Source organism: Sarcophilus harrisii, chromosome 4 (genome assembly GCF_902635505.1).
Source record: "Sarcophilus harrisii chromosome 4, mSarHar1.11, whole genome shotgun sequence".
In the NCBI taxonomy this organism is placed as follows: Eukaryota; Metazoa; Chordata; class Mammalia; order Dasyuromorphia; family Dasyuridae; genus Sarcophilus; species Sarcophilus harrisii.
In genome coordinates, this window is record NC_045429.1 from 9,129,185 (window position 1) to 9,155,102 (window position 25,918).

At 47.6% G+C, this 25,918-nt stretch overlaps 1 protein-coding gene across 1 annotated transcript in view; it reads left to right on the plus strand.

Moving 5' to 3' along the window:
• Positions 1 to 2,273: 2,273 nt before the first annotated feature.
• Positions 2,274 to 25,918, plus strand: part of WLS (Wnt ligand secretion mediator) — a 116,577-nt gene continuing 92,932 nt past the window's right edge. The window contains exon 1 of the mRNA XM_003767256.2: positions 2,274 to 2,379. Within this exon, the coding sequence (XP_003767304.1) occupies positions 2,274 to 2,379 (106 nt within the window). The remainder of the gene's footprint in view (positions 2,380 to 25,918) is intronic.

Consider the following 25,918-nt stretch of genomic DNA (forward strand, 5'->3'; position numbering starts at 1 on the left):
CTTCCCCGGGCCTCAGTTTCCCGCTCTGTAAAATGGGAGAAGGGTCTTTGAATGTTGGCCTTTGAAATTGCTTCCAGCTCTAGATCTCTCATTATGATCTCCACCAGAATTGCATTAAATAGGCCTCTGGAGTCCTCAGTACTGAGAAGTTGAAAGTAATAATTAGTAATAAGTAGTAATAAATATAAGTCCAATATACTTTCCGGATGAGATCTGAGAGGCTGCCTGCTCTGGTAGATAAAGTACTGATTGGTATTCAAGTCCTCCTTTGGACTTGTTGGGTAAGTAAAAGCTTCTATAGCTGGAAAGAGAAATCACCTAGTCCAGCTCCTTTCTTTTACAGATGAGGAAACTGAGGAAGAGAACTCCAGAATGGATTCCCATAAGATAAGGAGGGAGCTAAAGAGTGCATGAAGCCAGGCAAGAAGAGGGTGAGCTCTTCATCCACCGGCCGGCAAAGTTTTTAGGAAGTATCTACAGGCCTGGGTGAGATTCAGAACATAGACCACAAATGAGGCAGTCTTTGTCCCCCAGGGATTCATATGTGCCCGGGTTTCTCTTACGACAGGTTTTGGTGCAACTATTATGTTGACAGTCCCAGAATGTTGTTTAACTCTGGCTTTTAAATAATTTCCTGGCAACCCTTCTAAGACTTCTGCTGGGCTAGAGGCAGAAAGGGAGTAAGGGCCAGAGAAGTCCCCAGTCTCTGATTGACTATCTCGGAGGCCAGATGGGTGACCAGCTCAACGCAGCACTTCTAAGTGCAGTGGAAGGAGCACCGCAGATCTGGAGGAAATCTCAGCTTTGCCACTCACTACTAGTGATCTGCTTCCCCACTCCAGACCTCATTTGTACAACAAGAGCAGAGAACTAAAAGACATTGAAGGTCATGGCAGCTCAAAGTCTCCGATTCATCAACAAGTATTTATGAATCGATTACTGGGTGCCTCGCACAATGCCAGGCAATATCATCCAGCTGCAGAGAAAAAGAAAAGGCAGTCAGTCAGTGCCCTAAAGGTGTTGCATTTTCTCAGGGTAGACAGCAGGGACATATTTAAGTATGTACAAAGTGATTTGGCCTGAGTTAAGGCCATTGTAGTGGGAGAATCCAGAGACTTTCTCAGTGGGGAAGGTTGAGCTTGAGCTGAGTCTGAAAAGGAAGTGAGGAGGGAATATGTCCTTTAGAGGTGGGAATTTCTGGGAATTTTGAGGAATATGGATGGGTAGGGAGAGGGAAAGAAAAGAGGGGAAAGCATGTCCCTGACATAAGGCTGCTTAAGTGGATTGCAGCATCCTGAGTGCCCCCTAAGCGGAAGGCAGGAGTAGCAGAAGGAACACTACCATACAAGGGTGATGCTGAATGGCTGCACGAATCTCGAACAGGGAGAAGACAAGAGAGGAAGAGGGAGGGAGACAAGAGAGGATGGAAGGAGAGGGTAGTGAGAGGAGAGGAAGACAGAATGAAGGGAGGGGGAAAGAGGAAAAACTGGAGGAGGAAGAGAGAGAAGAGAGTTGAGGGAAAAGGAAGAAAAGAAGAGGTAGGGAGAATACAGAGGGAGAGAGGAGGGAAAGAAAAAGGAAAGGGCGGAAGAGGAAAGAGAGATGGAAGGAGAGACATTGAGAAAGGAGAGAGGTTGTAAAGAAGGAAGGAGAGAAAAGAGGGGGAGTGGAAAGGAGAAGGAGAAAGGAAGGAAAAGAAGCAGAAATAGACAAGAAGGTACTCTGGAAGAGGGAGAAGAAAAGGCACAGTGCGAGAGAGGTAAAGAGAGAGGGGGAGAGAGCAGGAGAAAAGAGGGAGAGGGAAGAGAAAGTGAAGGCAGGAGAGAAAGGACAGAGGAGAAAGGAAAACAGAATTGAGGGAAGACAGGTATGGAGGAAGGAAAGAGATAAGAGGGGAAGAGGAGAGAGAGAGAGAGAGAGAGAGAGAGAGAGAGAGAGAGAGAGAGAGGAGTCATGTGATCCACTTGCCTGCTCCTTTAAAGCGTCCACAGCCCGTGGCAGAGCGAGCTAGCGAGCACAATCACGGCTCTCGGCACAGGGGGAGCCCGACCTCGAGCCGGCTCGTGTGCTTAATCAGTGCAGCCTTCCCCCGGCCCATGCCAGCATTAGTCCCCTGAAGTTTGGCGGCCGCCGAGGAGCCCGGAGGTGCCCGGAGCGTCAAAAGAAGAGGGGCCCGAGGGGAGGGGGCCGCGGAGAAGCCCACCCCTCCCGCACGCGCGGAGCCATCAAGCCCGGGGAGAGAAAGGAGCCGGGGTGGGGGGAAAGGCGGAAATATGGCTGGGGCAATTATAGAGAACATGAGCACCAAGAAGCTCTGCATTGTCGGGGGGATTCTGCTCATTTTCCAAGTCATCGCTTTCCTGGTGGGAGGCTTGATCGGTGAGTACGAGGGGCAAACTTTCCCGGCCCCGCCGCGCTCCGGGGGCGCCCCCGCGCCGGCTCCCCGGGGGCCCGGTCTCCCCGCGTCGCTCCGTCAGTGGCGGGGCTCGCCTCCTCCTCGCTCTCTCCTCCGCTCTTGTTTGGCTGCTAGTTACAGTATCACTGGCTCGCTTCTATGATCTAATTAGTCTGCCCATTGTCGCTAAGAAAGCCCGGCTCCATGGGGCTCCGTGGGGCACATTTCAGTCTAGTGCCTAAGAGAAAGGCAGGGGAAGAAAAGTTTTGGCCTAGTTTCAGTATCTACTTGAAAGAAAGAAGAGGGAAGGGGGGGCGCCCGGAATCCTAAGCATGGCGACGGGGATCGGCCGGGGAAGCGCTCGCCTCCAAACTTGATTTCTTTTTCTTTCCGCTCTCCCTCCTTCGCCCTCCGCTCCCCCCGCCCCCGCCGCCCCCTCCTCCCCTCCGGCTCCGGGAGGGCGACGTGATCCACTTTGGGGAGCGCCCCCGAGCCTGGGAGCTCGGGGGCAGGCAAGAGCCTCCCGGATCCAAAGGGAGGGAGGGGACCGATTGCGGACAGGGGTGCAGCCCGAGGGTCAGGGTGTGCCGCGGGGACCGGGGGGGCTGCGGGTCGGCGCCGGCTGCGCCCCCGCCCCCTAGGCCTGGGACGGGCCCCTGACAGACAACTCGGAGAGGTCACAGCTGGGGGCAGCTTAAGGGGGAGGGGGGAGGGCGGAGGGGGGAATGTGTCCGAGAGGGGGTCCACTTGCTCCCCTCCACTTTCCAGCAAGTCTTCCCCCGTCCGCGATCCCCCAAAGTCCGCTCGGCCCCTCTTCCCGAGCTGGGATCGGGGCTCTGCCCCAACTGGGGGCCCTGACAGCGCCCCCCCGCGGCATTCGCCTCCGGCCCGGCCGGGGGGCCGGCGGGCAGATCCGCGCCGGGAGATCCTCTCCTCCCTCCGGCCCCAGCGCGGGGACTCCTGGAAGCGAAACCAGGCTCGCCGTCCCGGCTTCCTTCCGGGTGCGGGCTGGGCCGGGCCCGGCCGCCCCCTCCCGGCCGGGGTGGGCGTCCCGCCTCGCACGCCCCCCGCGGCCGCCGGGCATCCCCGGGACCCCATCCTCCCCGAACTTCGCAGCGGGCGGGGGCCGGGCGGGGCGCTGCTTCCCGCTCGTTTGCTGAAAGTTTGGCCAGCCGCGGGGCTCCCGGCGCCTCCTCGGACGGGAAGCGCTGGGGGAGGGGAGGGGAGCGCGATTGGAAACTCTGGGTCCCTGGGCCGCGGCCCCGGGGCTCCCCGGAGCCTAGCTCCGAAGCTGTCAGGCGCTCCGGAGGTGCCGGCGCCTCCTGCTCCGTTCGTTTTACAGGCGTAGAAACTGAGGCATAGGCCGAGGATCTCCTCGCCCGAGGGACACACGCAGCGACTAAAGGGGCAGGCTGGGATTCGAACTCGGGGCCCCCCGACTCCGGAGCGGCGATTTTGCCCGACATCCCGCCGCTCCCCGGACTCGGGAGGTCTTCGAGTGTCTCGGTGCCCGGCGGAGCCGGGTTTGGTGCAGACTAATTAGGAGTCTGTCTGGTCCTGCAAACCGCCGCTACATCCGGGCAAATTGTTTGAACAAAGGAGGGGAGGAGGGGGTGGGGGGCGGACGCGCCTCGGCCCGGACGAGGCTGGGGAGCCCTGGGGCCGCGCTGTCCGAAGCCCTGCTCCGGGCCCGGCCCCACGCCCCGGCTTTCGGCCCCGCGGCTGCCGCAGCCCGGCTTCCCAGCGGGCGAGGCTCCCCGCCTTCCCAGCCGCGCCTGGGTTCGGCTTCTCCCCGGCGGGACCCGGGCCGCCGCCGCCGCCGCCGCCGCCGCCGGCGGCTCCCCTGTCTCCCTCCCTGCCTCCCTCCTGGAGGCCGCTGGCCGGGATTCTGCGCCGGTTACAATTACAAGCCTCTCGTCTCCCTTGATGAGCAGTTGCAGCGAGATGCCATCCGATCTTTGTGTGATTTCAGCGGCAGACCGTAATTAAAATTGCTTACACCTTGTGAGCTCGGAATTAAATTGGCCTATTATCCCCGTCTGACCTTCATCCTCTCGGAGGTTTCTGCACAAGCGGAGGCACGGATTAGACGGAGTTTCTCGGGTTCTGTCTCTCTTTCTGTCTCTCTGTTTCTGTCTCTGTCACTGTCTCTCTGTCTCTGTCTCTCCCTCTCCTTCTCCCTCTCCCTGTCTTTCTCACTTTCCCTCCCTTCCTCTTTCTCTCCCTCCCTCCCTTTTTCCCTCCCCTCTTCTCTCCCTCCTTTCTCTCCTCCCCCCCCCCTTTTTCCCTCTCCCTATCTCCCTCTTCCCTCTCCCCCCCTCTCTCTGTATGTGTGTGTGTGTTGAAAACTGATCTCCTCGCCTCTAGGAGTCCATTATCAACTGTTGCAGGTTTGCCGCGGGGTGGTGGAGTAGGGTGAGTACTGCCCCCCTTGCCACATACCAGGATGAAGGTCAGAGCGAGAGCCGGGCCGGAGAGCGGGCCGCTCGCTGGAAAAGGCATTTGGGAGCGAGAATGGCGTGCTTGGCAACAGGAGGGGCCCGGCCCCGTGGGCCTTCCTCTCCCCAGCGAGCTGCTTCACCTTCCCCAGACTGGTTTTTCGTCTGTAGCAATTCCCAGAGTGTGCGAAGGGGAACTGTGTGCAAAGGAACTGTGCCGAGCAGCCCATGAGATCAGACATGGCAAACACGTTCTAAACCTGTCAACTCTTTTTTTTAATATCTAATATATAGTGTGAGTTTATATAGTATACTATATATACTAATATATAGTATCGTTTGTAGTAATATATAGGTTTTTTCAGGTTTGCAAAGCACTTTAAAGCCATATCTCATTTGAACCTCATGACATCCTATAGTTCTTACCGCCATTTTACAGAGGAAGGAAACTGAGGCAGAGATGTTAAGTGACTTGCTTAGAGTCACACAACTACTAAGTGTCTAAGGCTTTAACTCGCGTCAAAAGCCTGGTTCCAAGTCCAGTGAAATAGCCTTCCTGGTCAGCACTTAGCATTAATGCAGGGGGGAACTTCTTTTCTTAGTGGCTTTCCATTTCGGAGCTAGAAAGGGGCTTCGGAGATTGTGTAGCCCAGCCCTTTCATTTTCTAGAAAAGGAAACTGGCCAGTACCTTAGGCTTCCTCCTCCTAGAGGACTTTCCCATCTTGTTTCCTCCTTCTCTTTGCCTCTCTCTCCCTCTCCAATGGTTCTTTTGGAATAGAGGCAGAATAATGTGCAGAGTGCTGGTGGCAGCATGATTTCTGAAAGTCTGGCTGTGGGACCCTGGGTAAGTCCCTTAACCTCACATTGCCCTTAGGCAGCCCCGAAGAATAAAGATTGCAAAGGAAGTGCTGCCCTGCCTTAGAAAATGGGGAGATCTCTGAGGAAATGAAATCCCAAGTCCAGACTTCTTTCTAACCATTTTAAAGAGAAAGCAAATGTGGTAGAAGTTCAGGAGATGCCTTGGACCCAGGAAGACCTTGGGTCAGGTCCTCCATGGCCCATCCTAGACCAGAGCTCTGGGCAACTGTCTTCACTCCGCTGCTTCGGAGGAGCCACCCACCTGCACCGGTGGAGGCCTTTCCATCGTGCTAATGGAGCCCTAAAACTTGGCCCTCTCCTGGAAGATCTTGCATTTATTTTCTATTTCCTTTCTTGTACATCCGCCATTCCCCCTCTTCCCTTAGACTATCAGCCCGCTGAGGGCAGGGATTGCCCCATTCTTTCGTTTTCCCCATCCCCCCGGCCCCTAAGAGGCGGAAGGAGTGGCCAGTTTGTAGACAAAGCAGCTGGGGTGCAGTTTGAGCCTGCTCTTTATCCCATGAGTAAACCTGGGAGGTCCCTTCGTGCCTCTGGGGCTCAGTTTCCTGTAGGGTGAGGTTAGGGGGCTGGGCTAGTGGCTTCTCTTATCTCTGCCTCTGGAATGGCTCAGATCCCCTCTGGGAAGAAGCGGCACATTCACACCCAGATCTTCCTCCACAGCCGAGATTGTTTCCTGCAGGATTCTGCTCTAGAGGGGCCCACCGGGTGGTTCCCTCCCAAGTGGTTCCTGCCCATTGGGCTGAACCAAAGCCCAGAGTGGCGGGCCCTAGCGGTCCGTCCCTTTGGGGGGAGCACGTTGGTGCCTCCCGTTGCCCCCTGGGGGTGGCTGCTATACCCTAAGTGCTTTCCAGCTCCCCGGGAGCCTAAGGAGGTGGGTGAGGGGCGCTTCCACCTTGGGAACCAAAGACATCATTATTAACTTGCCTAAAGCCCGGCTTAGCCTGTGCTTGCAGACATTTTCAGGAAAGAAACAAAGTCAAGTCAGCAGCCTCCCCTCCCCCACGACGATCTAGAATTCCCTTTGAAGTCAGCGGGACTCCTGTCTGGGAGAAGGAAGAGACACGCACTCACGACAGGGGTTTGTAATTAGACAGGACTGGGGGGTGGGGAATATAATTGCACCCCCATACAGAGGGGCTGCAGGTGCCACGGGGCCCAGGCAGGCTCTGGGAATAGCAGGAAGGTTTTAATACTCACCTGCCTTGCGACCCGGCCACTCGGCCCCTGCCCTCGGAAGGCAGGACACGGGGCTGGACTTGGGGAGCAGGAGGCCTTTCGTCAGCTGGGGTCCGGCCTCTGACTGCAGCTGTGGCACCCTGGTCGGATCCTTTTACTTCTCTGAAACCCAGTAAGCGAGCTGCAAGATGGACCTGGTAATAATAATAGCTACGGTGCCCGCCTGTTTCATTTTTTAATAACAATGTCACTTAAAATACTTTACAATCTATCAGTGTCAATGACTAAATGAAGGGGAAACGGAAAGACAAAGCAGGAAGGATTAGATGATAAAGACGAGGAAATGCGCCGGCCTAGAAATTAGGAGACGTAGTTGCGAGTTGGGCAAGTTATTTCTCTGAATCTCAGGTTGTACATATAGAGTGATGAGACCAGAACAGATCCGGAGGTCCTAGCTTGGCTCCCAAATCCATAATTCTAACTTCAGGGCCCTTCTACCACCTTGGGAGTAAGTGGTTACTTGTATAATTTTGCTTTGTGTTGATTTGTATTAGATTGTAAATAATCTCTGTCTCTGTCTCTGTCTCTCTGTCTCTCTCTCTCTCTGTCTCTCTCTCTGTCTCTCTCTGTCTCTCTCTCTCTCTCTCTCTCTCTCTCTCTCTCTCTCTCTCTCTCCTTCTAGTTCTAATGTGAAAGAGCTTGTGTTTCCCTTATCCATATCCATCTTTTTTGGAAAATAATTTAGTCATATCCTTTTGTCTTTGCCCATTGGAGCCTTTTTTCCCCCCTCTGCAGTTGTTAACTGGTATTGATATATGAATTTTTTGGCTCATGGGTTCCTCACAGGTGAGCTTTCAGTTCATTTTAATCAACATTATTTAAGTGCCTATTGTGTGGAAGGTCACTGTGCAAAAGGAACCAAAAGACAGTCCCTCCCTCAAGGAGATTGCAATCAAGGGAGGAAATTACACGCCAGCAAATATAGACAAAATGAACTGTGGACAGGATTAAAAGATCCGGAAGTATTAGGGCTCTAGGGTACTTCCAGTTCATCTCCATACCATGTCACTAGAATAGGATTTCTCTTGCCTTTCCAGCTCTGTTTACTTTGTTGTTTTCCCCATTAGTGGAAAGGTTCTTGAGGACAAGGTCCATTTCCTTTGTCCTCATATTCTCAGGACCTACCATAAGAAACTTTTTTGCTGAGGCAATTGGAGTTAAGTAGCTTGCGCATGGTCACACAGCTAGGAAGTATTAAGTGTCTGAGACCAGATTTGAACTCAGGTTCTCCTGACTTCAGGGCTGGCGCCACCTAGTTGTCCCAGAAACTTTTTAAAATAATATTTTATCCCTTCCTCCCTCCCCCCCCCCCCCCCCATTACATGTCCAGACATTTTTAACATTCATTTTTACAAGATTGAGTTCCAGATTTTTATAATAGACATTTAATAATTGCTTGTCATTTTGTCCCTAAAAACTACTACAAAAAACCTACCTTTCCTTCCAAGAGCCAATGAGGCGATTGACTAGATGGCTTTCGAAGGACTCTTCTTACTCAAACCCCCTTTGTTTTACATGGAATTCTGTGCTTTACAAAGGGTTTTCACTTTAGTCCATCCAATCCTAAAAGCAGTTGGGTGATATAGGCTGATCCCCAATCATTGTGGAGCTTTATTTTAGTTGGTGAGATTTGGGCAAATGAAGGTCACTAAGCTCTAAGAGATGGAAAGTTAGGATTGGAAATTTTGACTCCTCTTCATTGTAGTCTAGCATCCATAGTGTTCCACATCCATGAAGATGACTCAGAGAAATTGTATCAAATACAGAAAAAAATTTTGTGGGAAAAGAGATATCTCTCTTGATTTTTGAGCCTGTTTCCTCTGCTCCAACAAACCAAAGCCTAAAAAAACTACAAGATGCCAGCCAGATGGAACACCACCCAACTTTGACTATTAAAGGGAGGCCTTGACAAATGGAAAAGTCCCATTGATAATGGTCAAACCCATCCTGCATTTCTTAGGCACCTGCTCAATTTGCACTTAATTGAGTTTAAAACTGCACTAAGATTTTTGAGGCCTCCTGTGTGAGATTGTTTGAGGAAGGGAAATTATGACAAACTAGGGAAATCAGGACTTCCTAGAGGAGGTGGCATTTAAACTTCATGGTAAAGACTGCCAGGGGATTCTTTGGTCTGTTACCATATTAAAGGGAAAGCCAAGCAGTTGGGATGGAGTTAGGAAATTACCTTCAATCCCTCCACAAATGAAAACAAAATCCACCTTGATGTTTTTTTTTATTCATTCTGTATACATTTTACAAAGCCGTGCTCTCCCAAATTTATCATTTATCATATTTATATATAAAAATTTATATATATATATATATATACACACACATATATATATATATATATATATAAGTTAATATCAAATTTATCATATCCAAGTGGGAAAGTTGAATTTCTCTTTTTAATCAAATTGCAAAATGTCAATTAGTTTATTCTTGCTAGTGGTGGGATGAAAGGGCAGGCATTATAAATCAGAAGATCTGCGTTCAAATCCTAGCTCTCCGTGATTGCCTGTGGGATGATATTTATCAGTTCCTTTTCTAGGCCTCAGTTTCCCCTTCTGTAAAATAAGAAAGTTCAACTAGACAGGGTCCATTGGTCTATGGTCCATGAATCCTCAAAGACTTTTGGATAGATTTCAGGGAATCTGTGAAATTGATTGGGGATAAAAAAAAAAAAAAAATCCCTCCTTACTTTCACTAACCCTAACTAAATTTGGCACCTTCTTCATTTATGAGAGTAGGCATGGACCTTTATATTCTAAGTGACTCTAGGCTTCACTAGGCTGGCAAAGGAATCCATGACCCACAAGGAGGTTAAGGACTGTTGCATCAAAAGACCATTAATGTCTCTTACTGGTATTTAAATACTATGAGTCCTTCTCTGGGTCACTCACTAGCTTTGCTACCTTAATCAAGGTCACCTAAGCTCTCACAGCCTGACTTTGCTCATCTATAAAATGGGACTAATATTTTTCCTACTTACCCTCAGGGGGATAGTGGTGAAGATCAAATGAGAGCCTGTATGTGAAAATGCTTTGTAAAGCGCAATTAAAAGTCAACTATTTAATTAATGATGTTTGCAGCAGCTGGGTCAGAGGAAGAGTTAATAGGAAGAATCTGGGGCTGTCACTGACAAGAGTAACTTTCTCCCAAAGACATACAGCCAAAGTGCTCTTATTAATAAATTTCTGGGCCTCGGTAGGAATAAATGGGACCACTGGTTTCCAGAACTCATAGAATTATTGACTTTTCAAGCTTAAAGAGAAGTTAAGGGATATCTAGCCTAAAAACTCAAATTTTTATAAAGTCTTGATGACTTTTGTATTTATATCACCTTTGATTTCTAACTATATTCCATCTTCCTCTCTTCTTCATTCCTTGGTACCCTAGAAATAGAGGGAAAGGAAGGAAAGAAACAAACATTTATTAAGTGCCAGCTATGTTCCAGATACCGTCTCCATAACCCTGGGAGATGGATGCTGTTTTGATCCTTATTTTACAATGGAGGAAACTGAGACAGACAGGGCTCAAGGTCACACAACTAAGAAGTGTCTGGGGCTGGATTTGAAATCAGGTGTTTCTGACTCCAAGCTTGGGAGTTCTATCCATCCAGCCATGTTGGCTGCTAGTTGGATCCAATATGCATATCCGTGGACATCTGACGGTGCATTTAATATTCCACACTGGCCAAAAGGGAAAGGAGCTTCATAAGATCCTAGGTCTAGAGCTAATAGGAGCCCCAAGGTAACTAATCCAGTGCCTTCATTTAAAAATTCCTAGGGAAGTTAAGTGGGAAAGATCTCTAACATAGTGAGGACCAGGATTTGAGTCTGGGTCTTTGACTGAGTTGGGAATAATGCTTTTTCCTGGCTCCCACAGTGCCCCATCTGAATTTTGCCTGGGCCAAGATTAGTTGTTATCACTACATTTATTAGATGGGGCCATAATGCCTTTTGAAATTCAGAGAAGTTTGACAGTAACAAACATTTGTTAAGTTCCTACTGTGTGTAGAGGGAAGGAGAAGGGAATAAACATTTATTAAGTGTCTGCTGTGTGTCAGGCATTATGTTAAGTGTTCTACAAATATGATTTCATTTAATTGTATAGAGCGCCTAATGTATTCCCAAGTGCTCTTAGACTACCCCAAGCCCAATGGGTAGAGCCCAAGTTGTTTATTGGGGCCAGCCTGAGTTTAAACCCTGCCTCAGACACTTACTGGTAAACTGGTCACTCATCTCTCAGAGCCTCCATTTTCTTATCTGTAAAACCAGGATTACAAGATGATCATGAACATCAAAAAACACACACATTGAGTGTGTGTGTTTTGCATATGTGTAAACATATACATGTGTGTGCAAATATGTGCCTGAAAGTTTTGATGAAAGTAATTCCTTCTAAAGAGCAGAGGGATTTGAACTCAGGTCTCCAAATTTCTACTTTGTCTAGAATTCTGAGTCTTTTGGAATAAGTTCTGGCCCTCCAAAATAGTCAGAAAGCAGAATCCTATATGGCTGAATGGTTCTTTATGGGTCCTAGACAAGGCATCCCTGTCCTGTCCCAACCAGAATGTTTTGGGAGAGAAGGGGAGGAAGGTAGAACAGCTTTATTTTTCAGCTTAGTACACTAGGCTCTTCAGAGTGGTTATGAATTATAATTTTACCAATGTTAGGTCTCTTTTGCATGAAATTTTCCCAGTTAATTTTGGTAAAAGCATCCAGGGAAAGTAGCCACACAGTCACTGTGTTTCAAAGGCCATTGTAGGGACATTGAGGGACAAAGTAGATAGTTCACCGGGCCTGGAGTCAGGTAGACTCATCTTTCTGAGTTCAAATCTAGCCTCAGACACTTCTTAGCTGTATGACCCTAGACAACTCATTTCATCCTGTTTGCCTCAGACTCAACTGACCTCTGGGGCCCCTTTTGATTCTTATTATGTATTCCTATGGCCTCCCAGAGATTCTATAAATAAAGGGGCTGGGCTAGATGGCCTGAAGTCCTTTACAATCCTAAATAAAGGGATCAGATGTGATATTGTCTGGGGAAGGAGCCCCTCTTCCCTGACCATGCTCACTGAGGAAGGCTAAGTTGTAAAGCAACTTTAAAATAGCTTTCCTATACTTGGCATCTATTCATATGCTCAGGGCCTTTCCCTTGTTTAAGGGGAAGCCCCAGATGTGACCGGATCCAACCTTTGTTGTCCAGGTTTTCATTGAGCCTCTGAGGTGGAGTCTGGAAGGAAGTAAAAAGTGCCAGAACACCTCTCTTTGGAATTGGGCTTTGCCAAGACTAAACCTGGTCTACATCAGCTCAAAGCAGAAGCATCCTGTGTCCTTCTCCCCTTAGTAACATCTTGGGTATCATCTTCTTTTTACAGATAAGGAAACTGAGACCCTGAAAGATAACTCAGTTGACCCAGATTACATAAAGAAAAGTAGTTGAGCTGGACTGTGAACTAAGAACCCCTGACTCCAAATTCAGTTTGTTCTCCATTGTACATATCTATCTGTTAAATTGAGAACAAAGGAGCTATCAGTTCTCCTCTGCACCTGATTGGTGCCTACCTGTCAGTACAATCAGTTCTGACTTAATATCAGCTAGCTACCCTTAACTGACTCCCCTAAGTCTCTGTTATACTTTGGGGGAGGGCGAATTTGAAGGAATTTTAAGAAGGAAAAAGAACCTAGCAGATCTCTGTGTGTGGATGCACACGTGTGTGGATGTATGTGTGTATATGTATGTGTGTGTAGGTGCGAAGGCCCCCCAGCAGCCTGTTATTCATGCCTTATCCTCTGTGCTTTTTAGTCAGACAAGTTTTCCTCTGTCAACTCTACCCAGTTTGGGAATCCAAGGGGATTCCCGAATGCCATCAATTAATTTGTTTTCTTTGGACACTGTGCTGGGGAGAGCTCCCCATCCCTCTGCATTGGGGAACTCACTCTACCTATAAAGGAAGGAGCATTCCTTGGCTACCTTAAAGCTTGTCATTTTCTCTTATGTGGTATTTTTTTAAAAAATGGAGAGGGCCTGTGATTTCATTTGTCGAAGAAGTTCGGGAGAAGGTCTTGCTCTGTAACCTCTTAGTCTTAGAAAGTTTCCTGGCATGGCAGAGACAAAGCAGTTGGTCCAGGTCATCCAGCCAGCCTGTCAGAGGTAGGGTTTGAATCCAAGCCTGTCCTTCACCCATAATGCTAGACTGTTTCACTTGTCTCCTCTCTGAGGAATCCCTAAGGTGGTTTTCAGAAAAGTCCCTTAGTTCTTCTCACACATCTATGAGGAAGGAAAATGAACTTTTAAAAACTGTTTGGATTTTCTTAGTAAAAAAAAAAACTATTAGGAATGATAACATTGATTTGGGCAGGGCAGGAAACCTAGCTTGCCCTCAGCCATGCTGATTTACATGCCGGGCTTCAGGGAAGACTGGCCATCCTTACATTTGGGGTTAGATTTCCATTTTTTAAAGGGAGCTCTCTTTATATTTCTTTTGTTCCTATTAGAGGCAAAGCCAGTTTCCCAGAAATGAATGGAGGGTACATTTGACTTTGAAGTTTTCAAAAGTCTGCCTGAAATGGAGTTCTGGAGCCAACTCCCCCTCCCCCTTTCCTGCTCCATAGATATCGTGTCCAAGCCCAGGCTTTCCATTAACTGTTTCTAGAGATCTCCTGGGTGGAGAAAATCACAATTGGAATGATAATCAGCATCCCAATAGACCTTTTATGTTACCTTTTAATGTTTGCAAAGCATTTTACACAAGTCGTCTTGGATCCTCAGGACCAAGCTGTGAGTTAGAGGTCTCCATTTTCCCCATTTTACAGATGAAGAAACTTTGAGAGGTTCACAGAGCCAGGGAGTAGCTGAGGAATGACTGGCAGCCAGGATTTCCCAGAGCCCCCTCCAAGGGCAGGCTCTCTGGCCACTGTGCCATGCTGCCTCTCCTAGCTACATAGAGCCTAGCTGTGATTTCCTCAAATCCTAGTATTTGAGACCAGAAAAGGACTTTGGGGATCATTTTGTCCAACCTTTCTTTTTACCTGGGAAAAAATGGAGGGAGGCCCAGGTGCCTGAGGATTTATAGGCGGGCTCTCTGGTCCCACCTACTTACTTTACAGATGAGGAAAATAGGGCTCCTCAAAAATTATCAATCTATCAGTATTTATTAAGTCACTACTATGTGACAGGTACTGTGCTGAGCTTTAGGGATTAAAAAAAAAATAATAACATAATCAAGCCCTTCTCTCAAGAGCACACTCATGGCAACATGCCAACAAATAAAAACAAAATGAGTTCTAGCCAAGATAAATCAAAAATAAAGAGGGAAGGCACTGGAATTAAAAGGAAGGCTCCCCATCTTTCTATGTAGGATTTTAATTGGAAAGCAACAAGTGTGGTAGGAAACATATAGGAGTTTCTATGTATATATGTCTGTAGATCCGTGTCCACACAGATATACACCCATATGTAAACATACATAACATTATATAGAATTATATTTCAAGGACTACTAGCAGGTGTGTGATTAGATGGGGCTCCATGTTAGAGGTGATGTGATGCTTAAAATGAGGGAAACTGGGGATTTCAGAGGCAGAAGTGAGGAGGACAGGTGGGCCTTTTGCAGACATGGATGACAGCCAGGACAGGTGAAACTGGAGCCAGGGGGTGAGGTGGGGAGGGGGGGGAACGGAACTGTGTAAGGAGGGAAATGATGTGTAAAAAGACTGGACAGATAGGAAAGAGCCTGGATGTCGAAGAGATTTACAGGTAGACTTTTCCATTTGGCCCAAAAGGCAGGAGCAGGAGCCCCTGAGAGAAGGGGCCAAAAAAGCCAAGTTAAGCTTTATGTCTGGAAATGCTTCCTCGTTAGACATGCCCCAAAGTGGAATGGGCAGTTCCTCCTCCCAGGAGATTTTCCAGCAGTGGTTAATTATAATGGGGGCCCTTTTAGGGCCAACAATGGCTCTTCTAACCCCAAAACTCTGTGATTCCAGAAAAGGGAGGCTAAATATCTTAAAATTAAATTTTATACACCTTCCCTCTGAGACGACTTCCTGTGGGTGTTTGTACTTGGCCATTCGCAGATTGTGTCCCCCATTGCAACGTGAGCTCCTTGGGGCAGGGGCCGTGGCTACCTTCCTTTGTATCTGGCCTTAGCCAGTCCTGATATGGAATGAAGGCCCAATAAATGCTTGGCGCCTGATTGACTTTATCAGCACAAACACAACTCCCCGTCTTCCTCCCCCAATTATCCCAAGAGACATGGTAGTCATTCCAACCCAATCATCTTCCTAGATAGAAAACTTCCAAGTGCTCTGTGTCTGCTGAGAGTAAGGGCCCAGTCGGGATTTCAAAGGAGGGAGCGGCAGCCAGCCGGAGGTCCGGAGTAAACACAAGTGACACTGAATTATTGGGCATTTAGGAAGAGCAGGTGGCAGGGGCACAGATGGGCACCCTGCCTACTCCCCTCCTTGGCTCTGAGGGCCAGCTGGAGACACTGAATGCACCAAGAGAGAAAGGGGAGGACTGCAAACTCAGTTTTTTCTCCCTTAACAGCTTAAGGGAAAAAAGGAACCAAAACACGTGTGGAGGTTCTGATACGTGACAATGACTATGGCAGGTGCCGGGGATGCATCCACATAATTCCACAGTCCCTGCCTTCAAAGAGCTTCCTTCCTTTAAAAAGAAACCGACATTTGGTTGATGTCTTTTATTTTCACAGCAGCAGGGAGGTGGGAATAGCAGAGGGAACAACACGAGATTTGAAGCCAGGGAACCTGAGTGCGAATTCTAAAACTGAGGGAGCTGAACTTGAGATCCTTCCCCAGGATCTAGAGACTCCCCCAGCTAGAATTTTTCCAGTTCTATTAAAAGTACCATTATAGCAGTCACAGAAGGGACTGGGTTCAGTGGAAGTAAAGGTTGTAGTCATTTCACTCTCTCTTGGTCTTGATTAACTCTCACTGTGGCGAGCATGTATCTATGTACTCTGACACAAGCTTTTCACAGATGAGGAAGCGGCTTTACATCCTCATCCTCAGGTCTGAGTAAGGAATCAGTAAATGTTTGATTGATAAACTGAGGCAGACGGAGGTGAAGTGGCTCGTCCAGGATCACACAGCTGGTAAGGCAGGATGGGGACTTTCTGCCAGACTCTAGCTGCCTTCTGAGTAATTCCATCTTTTCCCGACTTCCTCTTTCATCATTTCTTACTGAATCCTATGGTGCCCCTGCACCCCACTTTGTTTGGCTCTCCCCCAGTTGGGGGCACCCACTTTGTTTCCAGTCCTTCTGTACTTCAAAGGAAGGCCTTCATGTCTTTCAGTGACAGCTGACATCGAGGTGGGAGGATGGAATACGCTTCTCTAAAATGAATGTGACTGAGCTCTTGGGCTATTTTGTCCCTGAGTCCCAGTGGATTTGGCTTTAGGAGCATCTCCACGCACCGAGTAGCCGTTCCCCCCAAGTCTCCAGCCAGCGTGGTTAACAGCAGCTTTTCAGCGAGCACGCAGTTGGTAGCAATCTGGCTATTTGGCCAGCAGTGTGGGTTCACCCCACCCAGGGTTTACAGTTTGGGAATCTTGTCTCTGAAGGGCAGCCTCCCATCCTCTGTGGGTGAGGGGCAAAGACAGGTGAGTTGGGGTTCTGTGGGTGGCCAGGACCTAGTGTGGGGAGATGCTTTGTGGGGGTTTTCTGATTGATCCTTTCAGAGCTGGCAGTCACCTGAAAGGGCAGCTTGTTCAAAGGGGACCAAGCCAGAGGGAAGGAATGGCTTGGCTAGAGCATCACAGTTGGCCGAGGAGGGCAGAAGGTCGATTTCTGGTGGCTTTGGCTCCAGAAGTGACACCTCACATTAGGGAGGTGACAGCAAGAGATGGTGAGGGAAAACTAGTAGAGTGGGCATTGTTGGGCAGTGCAAAGACATGGCATGGCACCGGACTTGGGGGCAGATCCCATCTCAAGGGCATGCAGTGATCCCACCCACCCACCCCGCAAGTCACTTGGGTCCTTTGCACCTCAGTTTCCTCATTTGCAAAATGGGGCAGGTTGATGTCAAAGATTCCTTCCCAGCTTTCAGTGCAGGAATTGAGAGGCAAGGGGAGAGAAAAGAAGGCTAAAGTATTTATTAAGTGCTGGTATTGCCAGGCCAAGCCCTTTATAAATATCTCATTTGATCCTGCAAGGGTTCTGAAGCATATGGGGCAGAGAACAGGACAAGCAAAGCTGAAAGCCTGTGTGTTCCACTTTTGCACCCACGGACGCACACCCAGGCACACCCACGCGGAGCTGTTCATGTTCCCAACTGGCAGCCCTCACACTCACATTTCTGTCATCTTGAGAAGTTCACTCTGGTGCAGAAGGCCAATAGGCCTCCCCCTCTGGTGGGAAGGATTCCTGCGGCCCTCAGTCTTGGCAGAGGCCCTGGGAGCTGGTGGAAAAAACCCAAGACATGAAAAGGTTGTGTCGGTTTAGCTCAAGGCCCCCTTGCTTCTTCTCCGAATGGTGGCCTACCTGGGGCCAGTGCCAGAAATCTGAAGTTCCCAGACAGACTTTCCTGCTAGGGGGGTGAGGGGAGGAGAAGGAATTGAAGTCTCCGAGTGGCCAAAGGCAATCATTTTTCTAACTTCCCTTTGATGGGAGGGTTAATGTGAAAGGACCACTATCTAGGTCATGGCAGAGGGGAGCCTGGTGTATTGTTCAACTGGAAATCACATAAACCTTTCTTCTATTCCCTCCTCTTTCCAGTAAACCTTCCAGGGAACTTGGAGGAGACTGAGGTGATTAGATACCCCCCCCCTCCATGTTTTACCTGTTTGTGCCCAAATTTAAGGGCACAATATCCTGGGCCTGTGATTTTTTGGTATAAACATCTGTTAGTGAGGCGCCCTCCCAATGCCAGCCAAGTCACAATGTGCAGAATTGAGGACTTTGAAATGTTAAAAGCCAGAATGTGGCAGGGAAGAGACTTGAACCCAGGACCTTACGGCGCCACAGCATTACACGCTTCTGCCCACTGGGAAATGCCGAAGTACTTTTCAGATAGGCTTCCAAATCGCCATAGTTCTTGTAAAGCTCATGGGAACTAAACAAACTAAAATCTGTTTTTATTTACCGGGGTAAGGCAATTTCGTACTGCTAGTTCCTGAAAAGAACCAATAATAAATGAATCCTCTGATTGATCTCATGGATTTGAATCTTGCTCTGTGAGGTAATGATCATGGAAAAGGCAGTGATTGTTCTAGGCCCATGGAAATAGGCCAGAGGATTCATTATTCGGCCCATCAGGATCTACCAAACTGCTCTTTTCTACAGGGAAGGGTCCGCTTCATGAGGGAGATCCTGACAAGGGGACACAAGTTATCTGTGAGGCTCCAATTCCCTGGGTCTCAGTTTCCTCATCTGTAAAATGAGATAGTGAGTGTGGCAGAAGTGTTAGCTATGGCAAAACTCCACCTCTGACATTCTGTGAAATGTAAACTCTCTCTCTCGAACATCAGAAAAAAATATCGTGAGGGGATTTCTTTAACAAGGATGCACACGCTTGTTCAGCTTGTTCAACTTGGTAAAAGATGTTTCCCTCCAAAGCCAAGAGGAGCCAGCAGAGAGGGACCATCTTTGCTTTACTGAGGAGGAAAGATCTTCAGAGGGGTCGGGGACCCCGCTAAGATGTTCTGCAGCTGGACGGTGGAACAGTTGGGATCAAACCCATGGCTTCTGATTCCTGGTCCCAGGGGCTTTTCTCAGCCTCAGTTGCCTTTCAAATGCTGTTTCCCTTTGCACATGGAGAGAAGCGGTGACTGTGTTAGCCAGCAAAGCTCACCGCCTGCTGCTAATCCTTGGTAATCTAAGGCTCTCACCAGAAGGCAGAGTTAGAGTATTATTTTTTTCTTAAGTTTAGGGCAGGGCAGGGATTTCTTTGGTGTGGGTACCTCCTCTGATGGGACAGTTGGGCACCTGCTTTGTGGTAAAGAGTTGCCCAAGAGGTGTCAGGGCAGAGTAGTGATAATAATAACTGATACTTGCTGGTTACAATATTTTAAGGGGCAGACCCCGGAAAGAAAGATTTTACATTAAAAGGTAAGTCGCTTTGACTTCCTTCTGCCTCAGTTTCCTTATTTGTGAAATGAGGAAACTGAGGCACAGGGGCAATAGTGATCCTTTCCTAATCAGTATCTTTGGATCCTGATACATATTTACCCACAGGATGCTCTGCATGACCTCCATTTTGGGGACAGACCTAGGCCTTCCTTTATCTTCCTCCTGATAGTCAGGATCTTGCCCCTGCTCCTCAGCTGCCATCTCACCTTGGAACTTCCCTCACCCTTGAGGTTATTTTCATCCTGGAATGTCCCCTCCAGCCTCCAATTCTCCCCTCCCTCATCTGGAGGGAACTTCCATGGAATTCTATTGGAGGAAGGATCCAAGCTCCCATTTTTCATCCCCTTAACAGATCTATATCTGAATTTTCAGACCTTGACGCCAATTCTTGTCTCCTACCCCTGCTTCTCCACTTGCCTCTCTCCCCCTTTTCAGCTTCTTTTTGTAGGCTATCTTCCCCTTTGAGGACAAGGTCTCTTTCTTCCTGCTCATATTTCTATTCTTAGGGCTTAGCATACAAAATATGTGGCTCATGGTAAGTGTTTAATAAAGGTTTATGGACTTGCCCTATTTAACAAATGGGGAAACTGAGGCTCAGCTTTCAAATCATTTGGTGAGGCTTATGAAACAAAGCTAGACTTACTTTGGGTTCTCCCAGGAAATTCCCTTCTTTCAAAGGCTAAAACTAGAGGCCTGGTACATTCCAAAAAAAGAAAAAGCAGCCATCCCCCTGGCCTCTGAGCTGGGACTAGAGAAAGGACCCCGACTCCAGAGGCAAAGGACTGCTGCTTATTGAGGATCAGCAAATGCAGGACCTTAAGGAAGTCAGCTCCTTGTGCCTCAGTTTCCTTTTCTGTAAAATAGGAGTCACTGTTGTCGTTGTTAACAACAATCCTTTGAGGAAATAGGAGTATTAGACTATCCCTTTATAAATGAAGAGACTGAGGTTCTGAGAAGTTGTTACTTGCCTGGGACTTGTCTTTGGGTGACAGACCTAGAAAGTGCTCAAAGGCCGGATCACATGGGCTTGGCAAGGAGACAGAGTCTGGACAGCTCAGCTCAGGAGAGCTCGGCCTTTGCAGGGGGAGAGGGAAGCCGGGGGTCACCTGGGGGGAAACGCAGCTCAGGGTCATGGGAATGGGACCCGCCTCGTCAAGCAGCCGCCAACTTGCCCCATGACAAGAAGGCACCGGGAAGAAAGTCATTGTATTCATTATGACATTCTTGAAGTTCTTACAGCTCTATTAACTTTTCTCTATCTTTTTTTAAGCTAATAATAACTCGGATCCCCGCCCCCCCTTCTTTTGTGGGCCTAATTCCTCCGTGAATTCTGTAAAGGGATACACCTAGCTAATCTCTGGTGGGGTGACATAATTATACACATTCAGGCTATTCGGGTGTAGCTTTCAAAATGCACCATGGAATAAGAAACAGGATTCCTTCCTGGCTCTTAGGGTGTGGTGCCTTCCCTTCCTCAGGCTGCAGGGAATATTATAATTTCAAATGGATTTCTTTCTTTCTTTCATTCTTCCTTCCTTCCTTTCTTCCTTCCTTCCTTTCTTCCTTTCTTCCTTTCTTCCTTCCTTCCTTTCTTCCTTTCTTCCTTTCTTCCTTTCTTTCTTTCTTTCCTTCTTTCTTTCCTTCTTTCTTTCCTTCTTTCTTTCCTTCTTTCTTTCCTTCCTTCTTTCCTTCTTTCTTTCCTTCTTTCCTTCTTTCTCTTTTTTTCTTTCTCTCTTTTTCTCTCTGTCCCTTCCTTCCTTCCTTCCTTCCTTCCTTCCTTCCTTCCTTCCTTTCTTTGTTCCTTCCTTCCTTCCTTCCTTTCTTCTTTCCTTCCTTCCTTCCTCCCTTCTTTCTCTCTTTCTCCCTCTTTTCACCTTTCTCCCTTTCTCTCTTCTTCTCTCCTTTTTTCTTTCCTTCTTTTTTCTTTCTTTTCTTCCTTCCTTCCTTCTCTTTCTCTGTCTCTGACTCTCTTTGTCTCTTCTTTCCTTTCTTTTTTTCTTCCTTTCCTTCTTTTTTTCCTTCTCCTCCCCTTCCTCTTTTCCTTTTTTTCTCTACTTCTCTCTTTTTCTCTCCCCACCCCTCCCAAATGCCTTGTTTATCTGGTGTTTTTCCAGGGAATAAGAAGCAGGAGCAGTTGAGTAAGGAAGCTTGGGGGCTGGGGGATGGGTGATGTTCATTCTCAGTTTGGGTGCCATCGTTGCTGTTGGAGGACTCCTGCTTTCCGAGCCCTTCCCAGCTTTCTCTAGGGCTGGCCGGCCCCAGCGAGTCCAGGAATGCCTCAGGAGAGGCAGGTTCACGTCCTCACATTCCAGCCTCGCCAGACTCCGCTCAGCTAGTTGTGGCATGTGGGAAACGGGGCCTGGGTTTGCATGCCTGGGCGGAGGAAGGGGCGTGGGGGCCCTCCGATGGGCGATGTCTGACTTTCGTGTGCAGAAACTTGGAAATACCTTCCCGTCATATTTCAAACCACCTGTGGCTACTTCCAGACAAGGGCTTCGTGGATGGGGAGCTGGGAATCCAGGCAGCCCGGCCGTGTGTGGTTGAGTGGAGAACATTGAACGTTCCAAGCCCTGAACAAATCCTGTGGCTTCTATGGATCTCTGTGTTCTGTCTGTTGAAGGCAAGAGCTGGACTCATTGATGGCCAAGGGGCCTGGCTGCTTTAAATCTCTGTAGTTAATGTGGCTTGCAGAACATCATCCTAAGAAAGAGATCCCACTCCAGTTACCTGGTTAGTGTTTCGTGCCATCCCTGGGAAGGAATGAGTAAAGAGGCAGGCCCTTTATGGTGGGAAGCTGACCCAAGAGAGGGTATGACTGGTAGCACCACAAACCCAGACTGCAAGAGGGCGTCCTCCCCAATGGATATCCAGGCCAAAGTTCTGGTTACTCTGCCCTTGTTGTAGCTCTGCAAGTTGCTCATTTACAACTCCTTGTGCGTTTACAGGTTCCACACCAGGAACACAGTTCTTGACATAAAGGGGCAGCATGTTGTAGGGGAAAGAAACTTGACTGTGCTGTGTGATCTTGGACAAAGTGCTTGTCCCTTCTGGGTTCACAGAGACTCAAACAAGAATGAAACAATGGGACAAGACCATAGTTTATCTGTGCCGTTGTTTGCACTAGATTGTGAGCTTCTGCACAGAATGTTTTTGCCCAGCCCTGGGCCTGGTGCAGAGGACTTGCTTAATCCATATCTACTGATCATCTCCCACTGACCACGTGCCGCTCCCTCCATTTGTATGTCATTAATCAGGTAGAATATAAGTTTTCTGAGGACAAAGGCTGATTGTTTTTGTCTTAAAATCCCAGATAAAGAAACTGAGAATAGCCCATCCTCTTCCCCTTCCCCTCCACTCTGCTACCTTCTCTGTATCAGCCTGTACTTTCTGTTGGACATCCAGGACATTTCTTACCTCCATCCTTGGTTCACCCTTTGCCTTCCTCCTCATCTGTACTCACTTCAGCTTTCATTTTGGGAGCTTCCTCCCATAGGTCAGATCTTTTTTTACAGCAGGTCAACTGAAGAAAATGGGAAGTAGAAAAAAAAAAAAAAAAGATATATAGATATATAAATATATAATTTATTTTAATCTGCTCTCCTCCCAAATCAGTTTCTGTAGGTCACATCACATCCATATGATTTGTTAGAATAGACATTCTCTCAGGACAACAGCAAAGACCCTTCACTAGAAGTATCTGAGTCCAATTCTCACATTTTACAAATGAGTAAACCATGGCCAAGGAAATGGGCTCACATAGGATTTAAGGCATTTTAGGTGGGACTTGAACTCAGCTCTCTATACTCCAAAGGGTCTTTGGAGAAGGGTCTTTCTCCTAAACCAGGGGTCCTCAAACTACGGCCCGCAGGCCAGATGCAGCAGCTGAGGACGATTATCCCCCTCCCCCAGGGCTAAGAAGTTTCTTTATTTAAAGGCCCACAAAACAAAGTTTTTGTTTTTACTATAGTCCGGCCTCCAACAGTCTGAGGGACAGGGAACTGGCCCCCTGTTTAAAAAGTTTGAGGACTCCTGTTAAACCTTACTGTCTCCTACAAAGATTATTTTTTCTTGTATCTAGAAAAGAGTCGTCCTTAGTAAGTATTTGTTGATTAGAATGAACACTGAAAGCACTAAAATTTAAGAGCATCATCCCCTCTCCCCCAAGAGTCCAAGCTTATATGGTAACATATTTGTACATACTAGAGATAATAAATAAAAAAGGTTTATTCCAAACTAAAATGTTACTATTTGCTTATACTTAGTTGTATTTTGCCCACATAGGAAAAACTATAGTAAAATTATAAAACGAAATCTCAAATGTTTTGTCTCAGTTGCTGCAAGTGACCCTCTTTCTTAGTTGTGAGACCGAGTGATTTCAGGTAAGTTATTGACTCTCAGTGAGCCACAAGAGCTTTTCTTCCTCTCCCCATTGCCCTTTTTCTGGCAGGAGGAGGACTTTTGCTTTTGCTTACCTCCCAGGACTATTGCATCAGTTAATCCAATCCTTCTGAGGGTGTGCTTGGAGCTTTTAGAAAACTGGCACTTTGTAAATCAGTGTGGTGGGATTTCAGGGCTGCAGATAAAATTCCTGGCCTGCAACAAATTTACTGACTCAGAGAGATTGGATTTTTAAGCAATGGCTTGGGGTGATTTTTTTTTTCTTCCCTTAACAAAATCAAGATGGATATGATTCAGTTCTTTAGCTGGCCTGGCTAATCAAAATGCTCTGTTCCACTTGGATGTTGCCTTAATTTTTTTAGAGGTTAGTTGGAGGTTGAAGGACACGAGAAGTGTGTGGGCAGCATCCCCCTGCCTTTTGTATATCCCCTGATTTGTAAATTTCTCTAAGGAGATCCTCCTTATACTGACTAGTGGGAGTCAGAATGGAGCCTTGCTTTCTCATCCAATGAGGTGCTTTCTGGTTTGCAGAAAACCATCAGCCCTTCATTGAGCATCTACCTGAGCCATGTCCTGGAGGTAATGTCCAGTGTTCAACCTTCTAACGTTGCACGGGCAGCCACTGTCAGGTGCCAGGTCATGCTGCGGGGCTAGCCCCCACATGGTCTGGCCATCCGTCAGTCTATGAGGCTTTGGCTTTTGCTGCTTCGTGTTTATAGAACTTCAGTGTATGGTACCTTAGACTCATCATCTTTAGGCCACTCTTAGTATTGTAGATCTAGAATTAGAAACAGGTGTGGGCTGAAACCAGCTGATGCTTAAATTTTTCAGTATAAATATTTACACATTAGTAATCCACAAAGGCTGCAGATCAGGACTTCACATATTGTTTGCTTGGTTGTCTAGGCTTAAGAATATGCTGGAGAAAATGGTGCCCATTAAACTTAACTATGGCCTGCTTAGAATTTTTCTTCAGAGAGCTGATTGTTAAATATTTACTAGTGTACCACTAGTTGGAAGTAGATCCTTCGAGTATCTTTCTTTGTAGACATGAAGGAACCAAGGCCCTGAAAAATGAGGTAAATTGTCAGAGTTTATTCAGATATGAAATAGCTCAGCTGGATCAAGCACTTTCTACTATGTAATGTTGCCTTGGCAAAGTATTTCTAAAGATCCTTAGTGTCATCTCCACCTTGGGATGCCCCACACTGTCATTAGAAGACTATTGGTCCCCACTAAGTTCTGGCAGTGTTAACAGAATGGAAGCTTGCTGGGTCTATAACTCAGAGATCAATGGATCAAACGCACCTTCTCCTAGAAGAAAGCAGTGTTTTATGCTGTAAGGAATAGTGTCTATGATCACAGAGGACCTCTGACACAAACCTATGACCTTGAGAAAATCTTTTAGTGCCCCTTCAGTTTCTACATCTGGACTAAATAGTCTGTCAGCTATGAGTCACATGGTTCCCTAACACCTTACTACCTCTGTGATCTTAGACAAATGACTTTACTAGGCCCCCTGAACCCTTGGTTTCCTCCCCTGCAGAATGATGAGGTTAGAGAGGTTCTGGAGAAGATGAGGTTCTGAGATGTCTTCTAGCTCCCAGAATCTGCTCTGATGAACCAGACTAGAGATGGGCAAGCTGCCATGTCTTAACCAATGGTCTTTATGAGTTACTGTAGCCCACTCTGAGCCAGCCTTCCCTTATCAATTCCAAGATAAATCTAACCATGTCACTCCCCCACCCCCACCCCACTGCCACTCTCCAGTGACTTCCTATCAGCTCCAGCATGAAAAAGAAAATCCAGTTTGGTCTTCAAAGCTTTTGGAAGACCTGCCTCCCTCTGCTAAACCTCCTCCCCGCCCCACTGACCACCTGGCTGTTTCTCAGCTGCATTACCCCCCAACTCTGGACATTTTCCCTGGCTGTTCCCTATGCCTGGAGCTCTCTCCATCCTCATTTTGGTTTCCTGGCTTAACTCTGGTGTTTTTTTTTTTTCCAAGTTGTAGCTGAAACCCCACCTTTTCGAAGAAGTCTTTCCCAATTCCTGCCAACACTAGCCAGACCCTTTCCTCTGCTGCTAATCTCCCATTTATCCTGGAGATAGCTCGTTGGACAGAGTTGTTTACATGGGGTTTTCTCCTTAAGACTGGGAGTTCCTTGAGGTCAGAGACTGCCTTGTGTCATTTTTTTTTTTTTTTTTTTTTTTTTTTTTTTGGCACACACAGCCCTCAGCACAGTGCCTGGCACTTAATAAATGTTTATTGACTGACAAAAGGCCTAGGACTTTTGGGCCAGTCTTCCCGAAGCTGCCATCTTCCAGCTTCAGTTCTCAACCTGGGATCTGGGAATTTATAATTGTTAAAAACATTTTGATAATTATATCCCCGAATAGTTGGTTTCTTTGATAATCCTATTTTGTTTTATACATTTAAAAACTATATTGTGAAGAGGGAATGATGAGCTTCCCCTG